The 14,560-nt window shown below is 40.3% G+C and overlaps 1 protein-coding gene across 1 annotated transcript in view; it reads left to right on the top strand.

Annotated features, from left to right (window-relative positions):
- Positions 1-14,560, top strand: part of traf4a (tnf receptor-associated factor 4a) — a 39,184-nt gene that overhangs the window by 14,730 nt on the left and 9,894 nt on the right. The window contains exon 2 of the mRNA XM_038692675.1: positions 12,324-12,375. Within this exon, the coding sequence (XP_038548603.1) occupies positions 12,324-12,375 (52 nt within the window). The remainder of the gene's footprint in view (positions 1-12,323; positions 12,376-14,560) is intronic.

Here is a 14,560-nt window from a genome sequence, read left to right as displayed (position 1 = left end):
ACAGATTTATCTGCTACTATCCCAACTAATCAGAGAAAGTGTGTTAAAAGTAAAATGCTATATGATACAGAATATGGATTTACAGGGCATTACCCTAACCTCCCTATCAACCATCTGTCCGATATTCTGGCCATCAGCAATACGTTCACTCAGTCAGAAGTTTATAAAGAGGTTTAAACACTTCCTGAAACTTAAAGGAATAGTATGACCTTTTGGGACATTGGAGAGAGTTAGATAACACTGATCCAATTTCCATATCTATCAACTAGCTTATAGCTTAGCTTAGTTTAGTATGAAGACTGGAAACAGGTTTTTGGACAGATTAAACAAAGAACATATAAAGTGGTTAATTAGTGAGTTTTAGAGGTGCTTGTAGGTAGACTTTAAAATATAGAATTTAGAATAAGCATGTTTCCCAAAATGTCAAGCTATTGCTATAATAAACATCATCATGGACAGATATGGTTATGAAAACCAGTGGCAAATAATTTGGAACAGAAATGACCTCAAACTAAACACCTGCACGTTAGCAAGTTCCTGTCTTCTGGATGACACACCTTTATTATATAATCCATTTACTCCTATTTTGATAGGCAGCTTGTTCTTCTTGATGATAGTGACTCCCAATAGCTGATTCATTAATGCTTGTTTGAAGGCAAAATGAAGTGACTGTATCTAGTACTGCTTTTCCAATGCCATATGGATACATTTGGCAGGCAGCTCTCCTTTTAATAGGCCAGGCAATGCCTTGGCATACTAGAGCCCCTCCGTCCAGTGCAAGCATTCCACAGGATTAGTGTGGCAGTGCCGCAGCTCCTCGAAGCCAGCCACCGTCGCTGCAGATCGGCCTTTTGAGCAGAAATCTGCCCTCTGAATCTGAGCTAAAATTAGATCAATCATCTGTGATTAAAATAGATAAAATTTACACATGCCTGCGGAAATTTATAGCTTGTTAAGTTCTTCCATTTGGGCTTCTAAGTTGGCAAATCACTCTCTTGTTCTTTCGCAGCATTTGAATTTTCACAAATGTGTGACAGAAGGTAGTAAAATGGAGGGTGGGGTATTTCACACCTACTGCAACCTTGACAGGAGCTTTTAGCACTCTTTTACAGACCAGTAGGTCCTTCTCACATGTGCGATATGTTAAAGCTCAGGACTTTCATTGATCTCTGGGCGCAGTCCTCCTTCAACCAGATCAAACGTAAAGCATCTCCTTTCAAGCCCTCCTTTCTTTTCATGTGCGCAGTGCAGGCCCGTGTGTGTTTGTGTGTGTGTGTGTGTGTGTGTGTGTGTGTGTGTGTGTGTGTGTGTACGCCTCTGTTATGGTGGTCTCTTTTTTTTGCTGTGTACTGCGTGTGTGAGGGTGACTGCACTCATGCATGCATGAGCTCAGCTCCCGCTACAACCGATGGAACAGACTTCTCTGTCTCTCAACCCCCCACCTTGCACCCAGATCAGCAGCAGTTCATGAAAGTGGATTGATTTTCCTGTACCTGCTGCATAGAGCGTATAATCTAGGGGAATGAAATCGACCAGGAAAACAAAAGATCCTGCAGCATTCTATTACATTTGCAGTTTTGTTTATTTTATTGCCTGTCAAGCGCATTTGAAAACAAATCTGTAAGGAACTGCATAACTGAAATCCATGTCCAGCAGTTCTTTCCACAGGGTGATGAAGAAATAGGTCGATGAGAAGATTAATACCACTTTCATGTCTTTAACAGACGGTTAGCTTAGCTTAGCGCAAAGTCTGAAAAAACAGGGGGAAACAACTAGCCTGGCTCTGCCCAAAGGTAACAGAATTCGCCTACCACCATCCCCCAAGAAAAAACCTGGCAGATGACACCCTTAAACAAACTAAACCTTAAATATAATATCATGTTAATTCCTGAATTGTTTGTTTGAGGCGTTTTGTTAATTAAGCTTTTGTGCCTAGCTAAGGTAATTAGCTGCTAGCACTAGCTTCATATTTAGCAGACAGACAGAGTTGTATCAATCTTACCTAACTCTTGGCAAGAAAATGAATAAATGTAGGATATTTCCTTAAATGTCAAACTATTCAGCTAAACTCGTAACATCACATGTGCACATTTTGTGAATTATGTTTTCTTGTCAAGAGTAAGATTAGAAGATCAATACTTTTTACTTATCTGTCTGCCAAATATAAAGATTAGTGCTGGGCAACAATTAGAAATTTTAATCGCACAGTTACGCGCAATTGAATAATGAAAGTAGTGTATTGCGCACTTTTAATTTAAATGTACTGCTTTAAGTGCATTAACCTGGTTTGCAAACACTTCAAACAAAGAAGGTGATTTTTACCAGCAGTATTCCCTTTACACAGTAGCAATAAAATATTTCTTGTAAATCTCAACTTAAACATTAATGCAATCAAATCAAATATTAAACCAAAGCTATTTGCCACTACCAGGGCATTACCTTTTATCTAGCTTGTTAAAACAAGTTACCATCAGAGTCTAGAGCCAGTACAACTGTACATGTATTCAGAGCCAGTAAGCAGCGACTTTCAAAATAATTAAATTCAATTTTTATATAGCGCCAAATCACAACAACCGTTATCACAGAGCGCTTTTCATAAAAGAGCAGGTCTAGACTATACTCTGTGATGTTATTTACAGAAGCCCAACAATTCCCACCAAGAGCAAACACTAGGCGACAGAGGCAAGGAAAAACTCCCTTTTAAGAGGCAGAAACCTCGAGGAGAACCATGGCTCAGGGTGGGCGGCCATCTGCCTCGACCGGTTGGGGGTGAGAGAGAGAGAGACAGAGAGAGAGGGAAGGAGGGAGAGAGAGAGAGGGGGAAGGAGGCAGGCTACACAATATACACATAGTAAAGGTAATGTAGGTACAGACTGAATGAACAATGGTACAGATATTTATAGTAGTGTTAATGATAATAATCAAAATGTTAAAGATAATAATACTAATAACAATAGTACTAGTAACATTAATTGTAGCAGAAGGTGTCGAGCCAGAAACACCAGCAGAAAGTAATGGGAGGAGAATAATAATAATAAAAACTGCATTAGCGTGCGATAAAATAATTGTCGGCGTTAATTAATTAATGTGTAAACGCATTAACATACCCAGCCCTAATAAAGTTACAGGCAGAAGCTGGTTAGCTTAGCTTAGCACACTTGAATTAGGGGGAAATGGCAAGCGTGTCTCTATTTAAAGGTAACACCACCTCTAAAGCTCACTAATGTTACATCTGGTTAGTTTAATCTATACAAAAAACTTCAAATAAAGCCAGACTACCTGTTTTCAGTCTTTATGCTAAGTTAAGTTTACTAGCTGCTGGTGCTACCTTCATATTTAACAGACACACATTAAAGTGGTATAAATCTTCTCATCTAATGCCCTGCAAAACAGCAAATAACCGTATTTCCCCAAATGTCAAATTCTTCCAAATTCATAATATCATGAGTTAGGAGGAAGTAAACAACTTGAGTTTATGAGGACTATAAATTCATAAAGTCAACATAAACAAACTAAGAAGAGCTGGTTTAGCATTTCATGTCAATGCTCCCCTTTGTGATAAAGACTCAATGTCAAAGCCCGATCAAACTGATGGAAGGAGACAGTTTGAGGGGATTATGAATACTTGCAAAGGCTGTCTCCCCTCCTCACACACTTAAGGATGGATTATGGCATCTCGCAGGCTTGCGCTCAGCCTGCAGATGGCTGCTCCTCTTCCCGCTGACCCTCCCTCCATCTATTCATCCATCCTTCCTTCCTCCCTATCATCTCCTCCTTTTTACTCTGTTTTTGTAGCCAGCTTGTCCTCTGGCAGGTGGCTCTTTCCTTTACGGTTTGCTATCATGACATTGTGTCTAAGATGCACCTCTGGCAATCTGATGAGTCATCGTCTAATTGCTCACAAATTCAAACCGACTGATTTTGCCGCAGCAGCTTCTCAGAGCTTCTTTTGTAATTACACAAGCAAATATTTCCATCCAGGAAATGTAGGTCTGCTTTCAGGAAAGAATATAATAAACCAACAACAATAAGTCTAATCTCTGTTCTACTAAGCCCTTATGTATAAAAGTAACCGTATCATCATTGGGAAATTCATTATGTTAACAGGATTATTACACCATTAACTGCAATTATTAATGCAGAAAAAAGAGAGAAGACCTCTTCTCAATAGATTTTCTGGCCTGTCATTTTTTTTGTCCTTTATTTTTTATATTTTATAATTTTTATAAGTAACAGGAGTGGGTTGACATAGGTACTACTATATTTGTACAGGAACATGGTCTTTCTATGACATGGGTTACATCTTATAGGCACGTATACATGATACATTGTTCATATTGTAGTCCTGTCTTTCTTTGTTGTAAGGGTTTGCCTGCAGCCAGAATGGTTTTAAATAGATATTTATCCTGTGCCAAAAGATTATCTGCGATTCTGTCCAGGTATAAAGTAACAAATAAGCAATCAACTTCTGTTCCACACTCATTTTCTATTTAACAATTTTTTGCTATTATGAAAAAGACCAAATATTTTGGGTTGTTAGGTTGAAATATTAATAAGCTCCATCAGAATCCTTAAACAACACACAGTACACAGTAATATAACTCTTAATCTGCTGCCAGTGCTACTGCAAAGCTGACATTTAAGAAAAACAAGCGGAGAATTTGTTAACCTTTGGATGCTTTATAGCTGTGTGAACCCGCTCACATATGGCTTGTGCTCATAAATGTCAGCATGGTGAGGTGAACTGCAAGGAGAAACGAATATCATTACATAAGCGATGATGATGGCATGAGCGGGGATGGCCTCAAGCGTTCTGACAGTCAGGATCCACTGTGTTTGTTGTGTGGTTGTACAAATTATCTCTGCGTAGGAATATTACAAAAGATAGGAAGCAAAATCCCAGCAGCATCAAAAACCTGCTTTCTTTTCTTCACATTTTTTTTAGGTAGTGCCAGTGTAGCTCATATCCTTTTAATGGTTTTTCTATCTTGGTCCACATTTGGTCCCAGTGAACGTGTTACATGGGGTGCTGGAGATGAAGCCAGGGAAAGAGGCCAGACATCCACCTACACACATACACTCTACGCTCTCGTAGTAGTGCCTTTCTTCCACTTGCATCATTTTTCCTGCTTTGGCAAAGCAACACAATAAAAAAATAGCATTCGTCTGGATAAGTAAGCATAAAATAGAGATTTTAAACATGCCGGAAAAAAAAGTTTAGCTCTGCTTGATTTATTGGAATATGTGTAATCGCAATTGGAAGCAGTTTAATTTTCCGCCTGTCTTTTTAGGGTTGTCTGACACAGAGTCAGATATAATTTATTTCTGTCTTGTTGATGACCATGACCTGCACACTGTCAGCCATTGTTACTTCCTATGAAACAGCTGCCAGTGGCTGTTAGTGGCGAGCAGTGGAAGTCAGATGGGATTTTACAGGTGTCATATTGTAGACAGGCTTCTGCTAAACTCAACAAACAGGTTCCTGAAATCCTTCAAAAAGTTATCACATACTTTAAGAGAAATATTGCCTGTTTGCACCAGACATAATTATTTGATTAAGAATTTAACAAATTCTATAAAATTATAGGAGGATGACAGGTTGTACCAATCCCATAAAACAGAAAAGTGGATGATCATTTTCAGACTCTCTTCCTAAGGATTAAAGTATCCACTGCTTAACTGGCTGAAAGGCTTTGCAAGGTGCTGGAAGGACAATACTAAGATACATAAAGAAGATGTTATCCTGTAAGACTTTGTATCTAACTTGCTTTGTTTACAGGGAAACTTGCCAAAGGTAGTGTGAATCAACAGATGATAGCAATAGCAACCAGGTCCAACATGTTAAAAGGTTTAGATCTCTGCATTGTCGATCACTCTGCCGATTGTTTTCCCTATTGATAGATTATTATGTGTGAAATATGCTCATTATAATTTCCCAAGACAACATTTCTAAATTACTTGTTTTGTTCCGACTAACAGTCAAAAACTGAAAGATATTCAGTATAGGGCAGCATCTAACTAACTACAGATTATCTTCCACATCGATCAATCAATCATTTGCATGACATCATAACAGTTGCCAACCAAGGTCCAACCAAGAGTCCAACCAAGTGTCCAAAACTCAGAAATGTTGAGTTTTCTGTCATGACAAGGAAAAGCAGACATTTTCACATTTGAGAAGCTTAAACAAAGGGAACTTTTGGATTATTTACTTATAAAACGGATAAGTGATTACTTGATCACTGCAGGTTGTCAATCGACTAATCATTTCAGCTCCTCTTCACATGATGATTGGATGATAGTTGGTTGGTTTTAGTGTTAGATATTGGAAGACATGACCAACCAGTGTCAGACAAATTCTTGTGGACTCATTTAATTAGATCAGGTACGTTGCTTTAGTGCGTTAGCAGGTGACATTAGCATTGCCTTCCTATTAGAAGTGGCAGAAGAGAACGTCACCACAAACGTCAGAGGGCTTATGCACAATATAATCTCTGGCAAACCACAGGTATGGACAGCTTATCTTGTAGGTATTAAATCCCACACAAGAGGCTGTCACAGCATCATTCTGTGTGGATGTCCCACACATAAAGGCTGTGAAGGAGCAGTCGATCCACCTGTGGGCCGGTGTGTCATCACACTCTGTGAAAGTAAGAGCTGCTCCTCCCTTTTCAGACAAACAAGAGGGCTGCAGAGAGCTCGGCTCAAAGCCAACTCCGCCGTGGGCGAAGAGTGCTCTGTGCTCACGGTGTATAAGGTTTCACTGGTGGAAACACCAACCAGCCTCAGCCCCTGTCACTCGACCTCATTTAGGGGCTACTTTACTCAGTGCCGACTGCTTACATGAGGGCGTTAATCCAGCTAGTCGTGAGGAAGAATTTCTGCAGGCCAAACACCTTTTGCTTTATAGTCCAGGAAGTGAGAACAAGATGTTTCAAGGATGGATTGTCAGTTGCTTTGAGAAGTGCCAGCGCCTGTAGGGGTGGATGTACACTATTATTCCAAATAGCTTGAGCCACAGAAATGTTCCTCAATTTTCATTTGGAAGAAATTAAAATAAATTGTGGGTTGTGGTAAGACAGTCCCAGAGACAGCTGGGAAAACATAAAAAAAACTATTAAATATTTGGAAAAACATTTTGCTTTCTCTTTGTGAAGTTTCCATAATTAAAGTGCAATAGCTGTCCAAAATAACACATAATTTGTCAGTACAAAACTGCTAAGTACACTGATTTCTTCTATACTAAAAGCCAGTTTGTTAAGTAGTGTACTTTTTATACAGTACTTTATATAATATTAGTATAATGTGGAATCAGTTATGCTGGCCTCAAAGATCTGTTTTGTTTTAGTTTTTTTACAAGTTGAATTCGGGCGGACATTGTTTATCAGCTTTTCTTCTTAATCATATTTCATTTAGTTAATGCAGTAGAGCTACAGTAGCCTACTTCATCTCCGCAGGACAGTGATATTTTAGTTCTGTGTAATTTAAGGCACCAACAGAAGATTATTATGGAAATGGTTCAACATTTTGCAAATTAATCTTATTTTCTTTCTTGCTGCAAGTTAGAGGAGAAAATTGATACAACCTGTCATGTATGTACGCTAAATATGACACACACAATGAGCAGCCAGTTAGCATAGCTTAGCACAATGACGGGGGGAAACAGCTTACTACTGGCTCTGTAACAAAAGGTAAAGGTAACAAAGTCCTCCTATAAGCACCTCTAAAGCTCACTAATATTTTATCTGGCATCATGTTTTCATATTCCTAAGAAGAAAATGTAAGGCTGCAATGATTTTTCAATCAATTAATCTCCTCAGGAAATAGTGGGGGAAAAAAGTCCTGTGAATGCCAGTGAAAAATCCTCTAGAGTTCAAGGTGATGTCATCAAATATAGTATTTCACATGTCGTTTTGTCCAAGTAACAGTGCAAAACCCTAAAATATAAAATTTTAATGTAATGTAAGAAAAGCAGCCATTTGTGTCAACAACAAAAAAAATCAGCTTTCAGACATATCAGAAAAACTCCTGGAAAACACTTGATATTGCAGACTGATGATACATGGAAGAAAACCACACACTCTATGCTGTCAGCAGTCATTATTGTTTACTATACGAGGCTCAGAAGAAAGAAGTCTTGACTGCACACAGTCTTATGTACACAAATTCAAAACCAGATGGATTTGGGAGATTATAGGAACTCTATCTGAGATAAAACAAAATTCCTGTTTTCTCCCAACTTCCTGAGAGGAGATGCAGGCTTCAGCTGTGAGACCAGATGCCTGCACTGAGGGCACTGGTGGAATTTAAGGTTTTGTTTGTGTATATAAAAGTTAATCCTGGTTATAGCTTGAAAAGACAAAAAGGTTTTAGCGGGAGGATAAATATGGATGCTGACGGTGAGCTCCAGCAGGAGATAAGCAGGAAGTTCAGTCAAGGCTCCCGATGCTATCTGAGAAAATACCCAGTGTGACAGGGGTCTGTTTAAAGTGTTAATGTGCTGTAGACTTGTACTCTCCAAAGGCCTCATGCTTTTGATTTAGTTTGTTTAGTGTGTCTGGACAGTCCTACCCACTAGATTGGCAAACAAAGGAAGGTTTGTTTAGTAGTCTTTCTGTTGGTTAATATAGAGCAGGTTTCAAGGTTACTCTGTGGTCCTGGTTTGTGAGGCGAGGGCCTGTCACCAACATGCTCTCTCTGTGTGGCCTGCAGGCTGGTCGCTGTCGCTTGAAAAACATTCCTCTGCTCTGCACCGGTGAGATTAAACCTGAGGGATTTGTACTTCTCACCGTCTGCCTGTCAGAAGCCGTGCGCACAGTGACGAAGCATGTTGTGATGGCTGTCCTCGTGGTATCAGCTGCATGAATGGATGGCTGTTTAATCTGTGCCTGAAAAGAAGATTTGAGGCCAGGGAAGAGAGAGGGCAATAAGAGGGGAGAGGGATTTAAGGTCCGAGGCGATGATGGGTTTGACTAGTGGGTGCATTTCACCTGCAGAGGAGTGAATGTGTTTTCTACACGGTATCAAAATGTGATAATGTGTGTACGCCTGTCTGACAGTGAATTTGAGGTGATTTAAACATGATTGTCTTCGCAGCAGAGCAGCTGTAGAGCCTCTACTGCTCTCCTAGTACCAGCGGACAGAAGGAGGCAATGAAATTTTAATGAGGTGATTGTATTATACTGTATGCTGTCCAGTCTTAAGCTGCTCCCCTGTGACATCCCAACACTGCACTGAAACACTTGTTTATCAGCCTCTCACCCTGGATGTTCATTGACAAGGGCGTGAACTGTGGTCAGAGAACTGTGGTAGACAAACATTTGTGTGAAACTGGCGGTTCGTGAGGTGCAAGTTCCCACTTGCAAGGATGAATGCAAAGGATTTTCCCCTTTGGGCTTTGTGTAACAATGTTTATCCTTCAATGACTGCATTAGGGCTGCAACTAACGATTAACCTCTGCATTATTTGTACAATTAGTCTAGTGCCCTAGTGTTTTGTCTAACCAACGGCCCCAAACCCCCCAAGTATTTTGGTTTTTAATCATAAAAAAGAGCAAATACTCACATTTGATAAGCTGGGGGAGCAAACCTGGCATTTGGCCTCTAAATTACTCCTTTCACCAAGTAACTGACAAGCAAAAGGCTAGTCTACAACCATGCCAGTAGCTCTGTGAGGGTGTAGAATAAGCAGTTCACAATGAAAATGCTAAATGCTGATGTGTCGCAGTGTTTACCATTATACAACATTGTAGTTTAGCATGTTACCTGCTTACAATGACAGTTTTAGCTTGCTGATGTGTAGCTAGCAGGTGTTATGTTTACCACGTTCACCATCCTAGTTTAGCGTGTTAGCATGCGACGATTAGCTAATTTACAGCGACACCGCTAGTAGGCATATGGCTAAAAATGCAAAACATTAACTTGACCCATGCAGCTTCTCTGAGTATTTGCTATCACAGTGAACTGAGTATCTTTGGGTTTGGGTTGCGAAACTTTGGGTTTGCGGTTTGGGTTGGGAAGCTGTAATAGAAGTTGTTGCTATTTTCATATTTCATATGTCATATTTTGGACAAAATAATGAACAATTTATTTGAAAAATAACGCAATAGATTATTCAACAGACCTATTTGTGATATTCAATTATTTATTGCCATTCTCCTCTCAATATCCAGAGACAAGCTGGATGGAATTGAACTGGCGCTGTGTTACACATAGGCCCCACCTTTCACTGCTAATGTGCTGTCACAAAGTGGCAGCAATTCCGACTCACAAGCGACCAAGAGAGTCGAGCGGTATTATCAGCAGCGGGGCCGAACACATGAATGTGAGGCTGCGGGAGCTTCTCTGCAACAAGGGGAGGAATTATCCTGACAGTCTGTGACTAGGCTCTTTTCGCCTGTCTGCCTCTCTGTGCATCAGATACGGGGCCCGAGCTGGACGGGGCCTCTGGCTATCCCCTGTCCAGAGCTGAGAGCCTGTCGCTTCCCATCTCCTCTTGCTGTGTGGTTGTGGGACAGGCAGTGCTCTCTTTACTTCTCCCTCCACAATGTGAGATGATTCCTTGGTGATGGCGATGAGCACTGTAAATTACTTCACACTACACATGAGATGCTGACTGGGCTCTCTTAGCCTCTAATCGATTGACCCTCTTTTACTGCCTATTGTGGCTTGTTAATTGGTCTCCAGCTCCCTGCTGACACAGTGACCCTAATGGAGGAGAATTACTGCTGTCTCGTCATGCATTAACCTCCCTCCTCCACCCCCATTTCATCAGCCCTCCCACCCTCTCAGGCCTAACCTCTGCTTCCATCCCCCCCGCAGCACACTCCCTGGATTCATAGCAGCTGGGTAGACGGGGCGAAGTGCACATGCAATCCCATCCTGTCACATGTCCCTGGGCCTCTGGGAGACGCGGTCAGGTGACACTGCAGCCAACCAAATTAAAGCACCGAGGGACATCTACTTACTGTTTGCCCACTGTTGTCCTTAATTAGTTTAAACATAATTTAGGCATGGTCGGAGTTATGAGAGGCCTCTTTGCACAGGAGGTCAGATCAAGCTTCAGGGCATGTGACTTTTGAACAAAAACACATTTCTACACATATCTTTTGTCTGTAGTTTCAGTAGATTTCATGTGAAAAACAAAAAAAATAGTAATATAAGAAGTCAGAGCTGCAGCTAAATATTATTTTCATTGTCAATGAAAATGCTGGAACCACAGTAATGTTTGCCGTTGGTTAAATGATCAAAAGAGAAGACCTGGAAATGAAGACAGTCTAAAGCATCTCTGATCCAGAAACAGCAGGGGAGCTCGAGATAGTTGCGACACCACTGACATCTCAAGACATCAGCCACTGATTGCCTTTTCTGTTTTTTTAAGTAACCTCCGTGTGTCTGGATGAGTTTGCTGTCCAGCTGCAAGCTTAGACACTGTGTAGAAGCTCACCCATAGTGGCTGCTGCCTCCATTATTTACAAGTGTGAATATTTCATGATGACATCAGGGTATGGATGCCTTAATGAGTTGTGGCACTCGCTCATCTGGCCCTAATACAGGCCAGTGAGGGCTCCTCTGTGGCGCCACAAAAACTGTGCACGGGCCTGCAGTAAAACGTGTTGAACTGCTGCAAGGGGAAAAGAACAAAAACTCTTCTCACTCTTGCATAAGCAAACCATCAAATCATTGTTTTTTCCTGAGGAAAAGCCTCGAGGAGGATGGAGAGGTTTAGAGAAACAGAAGCCTGTCGAAACTAGCACATTGTTATCTAGACTGCAAAACAAGGGCAAAAATTAACCACTCACTCTAAGCTGTGAGAGAAATGGTAAAAGTAGCTGGGAAATGAATCATCAATCATCCCTTTATGTATTATAAATAAACCGATCAGGCTCAGACTTGTAATTTTGTTCCCTGCTGTAATAAAAATCTGTGCAGATGTATCCTCTGAGGGGGAGAAGATGAAAGAGTCAAAGTCATTAAAGCCAGTGTCTCAAAGATCTGACTTTAAAGTGCAGTATGTGTGTGAGTGTGTGTTTGTACGTCATATAGTGTGATGAGTCAGAGAGATCTCATTTTAACTGTGTTTGAAGAGACAGAATAAAACTAAGGACACTGCAGCGCTGCTCTTACAGACTGTCAAAGAAGTGCCTTTTAGCTCTGGTTGTTCTCAGTCAGGGTCACAGTTAGTCCTCTCACTGGATGCTGAATGTGATTTTAAAAATGGCTGATTGTCCTTGTTGAGATGCTTGTAACCTGTTTTTGTCTGCAGTCGTCTTTTATTCTGAGTGATTGCAAAAATAACAAAACTTTTCTGTTGTTTTGTTGCAGTGAGGGCGTCTTCAAGTGTCCAGAGGATCAGCTGCCGTTGGACTATGCCAAGGTACAATTAACACTCACACACATCACACATTCACCGACTCCTCATCCCAAATTGTGGCTAAAATGAATTGAGAATATGTAGCTTAAGAGTGCCGCTAAAGCCCACTCAGTGTCTTCTCAAATATGATAATAAAACTTTATAAAACTTTATATTTATATCTACTTTTTTTTTTTTTAAGAGTTACAAAGTGTGTAACAGTAAAACAAAAGCGTAAACAATAACAAGACTACGACTCTACAGCTGTGTTATCGACTTGATGAAGCTGTACTGTCAGTTAGTACTAAACACAGCTGAGGTTGATGGGAATGTCATTAGTTTTGCAGGTATTTGGTCATAAACAAATGTATTGGTCAAATTGAAATGTTGACCTGATTATGGCAAGAAATAAAATGTCAGTGGATCACCAAGTTTATTTCAATTAATCTTGCAGGGGAAATTAACATGTGTAAGGTTACAAAATTTCATGGCAATTCATGCAATAGTTTTTCAGATATTTTACTCAAAATGTTAACCTCGCTAGAGAAAAAATCAGTAGGGCTCATCCTCTGGTGACTGTGAATATCTTCAAAAGTAATCTATCCGCTAGTTTTAGAGATGTTCAGTCTGACCAACAGACTGACATTATGCTGCTAGTATAGCTAAAAATAATTATAATGCTAAAGCCAATTTAAAAGTAAAACACAAAATAAAATATTAAAACATTGATGAACGTGCAAAAAATAAAACAAAAACAAGTTATTAACATTGGGAATATTTAAAAAGTTAAAAGTGATTTATAATGTGTTACAGATTTAGCAGAAATAAGAAACACCGGTTTGTTAACAGAGAAAATGTTAACATACAGGTACTGCAAGAATGTAAATAAGCTTGTGTGCACCAACCAGGAACAAATGCAAATCAGAGAGGATACGAGCAGCTCAGATAGGGACATAAATATAATCCTTCTATATCACATCTAAATATGCAGTATTTGACACATGAGATGCAAATTGTCAGCCTTTAAGAGGTAAACTATTTTAGAATGGTGACATTAAAATGTAAAAGTGAAAAACTGTACTAGTGAATCTCTGTAACACGTAAGCAATAACCCTTAACCCAGAGTCAGAGGTTGCATTTTATTTCATTACAGTGGGAAAGCAGAGCATTCAGTTGATCTGAACCACTAAGTCTACTATGTGTCAGCTCAGACAAGGAAACTGATCTACATTTCAACTGAAGTCCTTTTCTCTGTTATTTAAAGGCGGTTAATCAGATTGTGCCCGGAGGGGGAAACAGATAGTGGCTAACTGTATTCAGAGTCAGAGGATGTCTATCTCCCACGTGATATCCCCGTTGTAAAGTGAGAGAGTGCAGCACAAGGATAAGGGCTTAACTATGCACGAGAGACAAATGAACAGTACATTATCATCCCTGTTTCTGAGCAGTTTTTGCCATCAATTGAGAGTAGACTGTTGTATGTAATTCTTCCATGCACTTAGTTAGCATTAGCCTGAATTAGCCATTGAGCAATTAGCCTGGAGCTGCATTGGGATCAGCGGGGCAGCAGTGCAGGTCTGCATGCTGTGCTGAGAGCGATGCAGGCGCCTGTAATAGCAGGGACTCCCAACAGGAAGGATGTGCTCATGGCACACCTGTCAGACATTGTTATTTACCCTCACAGGCTCCCAGTCACCTACAAATTACCCCGTCCTGGTGGTCTGCTGTCAGGGTTATTGTACTGCTCTCTGCACACTATCCTTCGAAAACATGCATAAACACAACCTCGATCCAACAGAAGAAGAGTGTTGCAGTCATTAAAGGATTGTGTAGCTGAAGTGATAGTAGTAGTGTGGGACTAACAATGGCTAAAGCAGACAGAATAAACCCTCAAGTAGGAGCACCAAAGAGCTTAACCCCCCTGATCTGCCTGGGACTAAGTTATTAAAAGGTCATTATTGCCTTCTCCCCACAGATTCCAAGTCTGGAACAATGAGAGTGTTTCAGTTTGCTTTAGAGGATTTTTCCCCCTTTTCCTCCCCTGAAAGAATGTGATTATGGCAGCAAAAAAACCTGTCTGCTTCTGCTGTATAAGTAGAGTGCAGCAAGTCAAGCATGTGTTTTAATGTTAGATGTATCTGTGTATTTCTAGAGCATATTTAACAGGTTAATATCATACTTCAATACACTTATTTAGTCTGCCAGAGGC

The sequence above is a fragment of the Micropterus salmoides genome, unplaced genomic scaffold, assembly GCF_014851395.1.
Source record: "Micropterus salmoides isolate LMB-PRFRI ecotype aquatic unplaced genomic scaffold, ASM1485139v1 Ms_hic_scaffold_3, whole genome shotgun sequence".
Lineage (NCBI taxonomy): Eukaryota > Metazoa > Chordata > Actinopteri > Centrarchiformes > Centrarchidae > Micropterus > Micropterus salmoides.
The sequence above is the reverse complement of the archived record's forward strand: the minus strand, read 5'-3'. Positions and strand labels throughout refer to the sequence as shown.